Below are 3,240 nucleotides of genomic sequence, written 5' to 3'. Positions count from 1 at the left end.
AACAAGATATTCCAATGTTATTATCCTATTTCATAGAAATTTCAAACTAATCAACGCTTCATTGTTATTATTTTCAATTACATTCGAGAGCGAAGAAAGCAAAAACGATTTAAATAATATCTTGTTGGAGCTATTATTGTTTTGAAAGTCTTCGCATTGGCATAATCACATCTTAACTCATAAGATTCTAACAGCGACACGTTCATCGATTATGTGTAGAAATGACTGGAGGTGGAACTAACATGGCATACCACGGTCTCAGTCAACATGTCAATTTCGATGTGATACCGGATCCAGGTGAGCGTTTTCGATTGGAAGAATTGATCGGTGAGGGTACTTATGGTGAAGTGTACGCTGCTTACGATAAAAAAACTGGCAACAAGGTAGCTATCAAAATACTGGAGAATGTCGCTGATAACATCGAAGAGATTGAAGAAGAATATTTGGTGTTAAGAGATTTAAGTCAACATCCAAATATTCCCATTTTCCACGGTTTATTTTTAAAGCGAGCGAAGCCTGGTCAGGAAGAAGATCAATTATGGTTCGTGATAGAGGTACAGTCATTAAATTTCATAAAACAAATTCACAAAAAAAAAATGAAAATGTAATGAATTTTTTTATAAAAAAATTAAAAATGTAAAATGATGATATTACTTGTACAATTAATTGTAATAAGTTAAACGATGCTTGCTGATAAAAACTGTTATCCATTCTAATTGAATTCTATAAATACATATCTTTTCCGTTAAAAAGAAAACAAGAGTAAGAGAATCAATGAAGAATTAAAAAAATGTATTTCTCAATGAATTCGAAATTTTTATATAAATTAGTTACTTTCTGCTTTCCTACACGAAAAGAACGATTTTGTTAAAAATCCAAAGATTTACTGGATGCAGATCTGGAAATAATTTTGTAAGAAACTCACGCATAATGAGTACTGCTACAAAAAATTTTGATATTCTAACAACAAACTCGAGCATCCTACATAATTATTTGATCTTTAACAAAGATTATTTTCAGATCTGTGTGTATTTAATTAAATTTTTAATCTTTAAATACAGAAAAATTGTTCTTTCTGTATGTATGTATATCAATTTGTCGATCTTTCAAGGAATAAACGGCAACGGGTTATGTAAAAAGTTAATTGCTCCGGTTCCAGTTGTGCACTGGAGGTTCCGTAACCGACCTCGTACAGGGTCTCAAAAAACGTGGCAGTCGCCTAACGGATGACCAGATAGCTTATATCTTGAAGGAGACCGTCGAAGCTCTGATCTTTCTGCACAGTAATCATTGCATGCATCGCGACGTGAAAGGTCATAATATCCTTCTCACGGAAGAAGCGCGTGTCAAATTGGTCGATTTTGGTGTATCTTCACATCTGGCTGCGACTCTCGCCAGGAAAAACACATCTGTCGGAACGCCATATTGGATGGCACCGGAGGTGAGTTTAAGAAATTTCGCTGTTTTTTTTAAAGCGAAAATTTTATAATGAATAAAAGCAACGAAAATAATATACACTGTTAGAAATGTAACCACAAGCTTTACATGTAAATGAAGCTCATGATTATAAACAAAATTAAAAGTAATGATTAAAGTATGAATGATTTAACTGAAAATTAAGTTACAGCAGTTACTTAAACATGTAATTAAATATGAAATTTAATAAAATTTTATAAAAAGTACATTAAATTTCATAAATTTTCATGAAAAATACATTAAATTTTATGTACATGTACACAAATATACTTTTTAGTTATAAATATATTAAATTTAATGTCATGAAATTAAGTTCAAATTGTGTAACTTAAAAGTTAATGAAATTTAAGAATATTTCTAACAGTGTATGGCAAATCAAACGATCTATTAAGAAAAAAGTGAATCTTATACATGCATATAATTTCGTTCATTTCGTAATTTTGCAAATTTTGAAATACAACTATGCTTCGATCGTGTCATAAAACAGGTAATAGCTTGCGAGCAGCAATTAGATTCATCGTACGATTCGCGTTGCGATGTCTGGTCGATCGGCATTACCGCTATCGAGTTGGCTGAGGGTGATCCTCCCTTATCGGAATTGCATCCCATGCGAGCACTATTTCAAATTCCGAGAAATCCTCCCCCTTCCTTGAAAAATCCGGATATATATTCGTCAGAACTGACGGATTTTATAGCTGAATGCTTGGTGAAAGATTTGGAGCATCGGCCGTTTGCCAGTGAATTGAGAGAGCACCCATTATTGACAAAGGTGAAACCAATCGTAGAGAAAATCAGAGAGCAATTGAGAGAAGAGATTCGTAGACAGAGAACAGAAGGTCGCGTTCACAGGCAGCCGGAAGTAACTACAAAACATGGTAAATTGAAGACGGACCGCAAGACGAGACCAGAGAAGATGTACATGGATGATCTGGCGGCTCTCGACATGCTATCGGAAGAGGCTATTGTCGATCAATTACAGCACCGATATGAGCAAGCGCAGATATACACATATATCGGGGATATACTGGTTGCTGTTAATCCTTTCACTAATCTAGGTTTATACACCGGTATCGTAAGTATTTTATTTATATTAGATAAATTGTTGCATTAATAGGCACATATTAATAAACACACATAAATTATTTGTTACTTGTATTAATAAATATTTAATAAAGTATAAATCATTATAATTACTATATAAATTTATAATTACTAAGTTTATTCTTTAGGAACAAAAACGGTACAAAGGTCAAGCGAGATCAGATAATCCCCCACACATATTTGCGGTTGCCGATGCCGCGTATCAAGCTCTACTTCATCAACGTCAAAACCAAGCGATAGTTATCAGCGGCGAATCAGGTGCCGGAAAGACGGAAAGCGCAAATTTACTACTAAAACAGCTCGTCTATCTCAGCAAGGCGCCGAATCGTAACCTCGAGGAGAGAATACTCCAAATAAATCCTATAATGGAAGCTTTCGGAAATGCCACGACTGGTATCAATGCGAATTCTTCCAGATTCGGAAAGTACCTAGATTTAACAATGACAAAAGGCGGAAAGGTGACTGGTGCGCGAATTTCAGTATATCTGTTGGAACAATCACGAGTGATTGCTCAAGCTGAGTACGTTCTTAAAAATTATACATGTATAACATATAACTTGTATATATATATAATATATATATATATATATATATATATATATATATATAATATATATAATATATATATATATATATATATATATATATATATATATATATATA

General features: G+C 33.2%; 1 protein-coding gene across 1 annotated transcript in view; it reads left to right on the top strand.

Annotated features, from left to right (window-relative positions):
- The first annotated feature begins 221 nt into the window (after nucleotides 1-221).
- Nucleotides 222-3,240, top strand: part of LOC105623674 (myosin-IIIb-like) — a 10,884-nt gene continuing 7,865 nt past the window's right edge. Inside the window, exons 1-4 of the mRNA XM_012205059.1 lie at nucleotides 222-554; nucleotides 1,160-1,441; nucleotides 1,964-2,548; nucleotides 2,706-3,097. Of these exons, the coding sequence (XP_012060449.1) occupies nucleotides 222-554; nucleotides 1,160-1,441; nucleotides 1,964-2,548; nucleotides 2,706-3,097 (1,592 nt within the window). The remainder of the gene's footprint in view (nucleotides 555-1,159; nucleotides 1,442-1,963; nucleotides 2,549-2,705; nucleotides 3,098-3,240) is intronic.

The sequence above is a fragment of the Atta cephalotes genome (assembly GCF_000143395.1).
Source record: "Atta cephalotes unplaced genomic scaffold scaffold00002, whole genome shotgun sequence".
Lineage (NCBI taxonomy): Eukaryota > Metazoa > Arthropoda > Insecta > Hymenoptera > Formicidae > Atta > Atta cephalotes.
The sequence above is the reverse complement of the archived record's forward strand: the minus strand, read 5'-3'. Positions and strand labels throughout refer to the sequence as shown.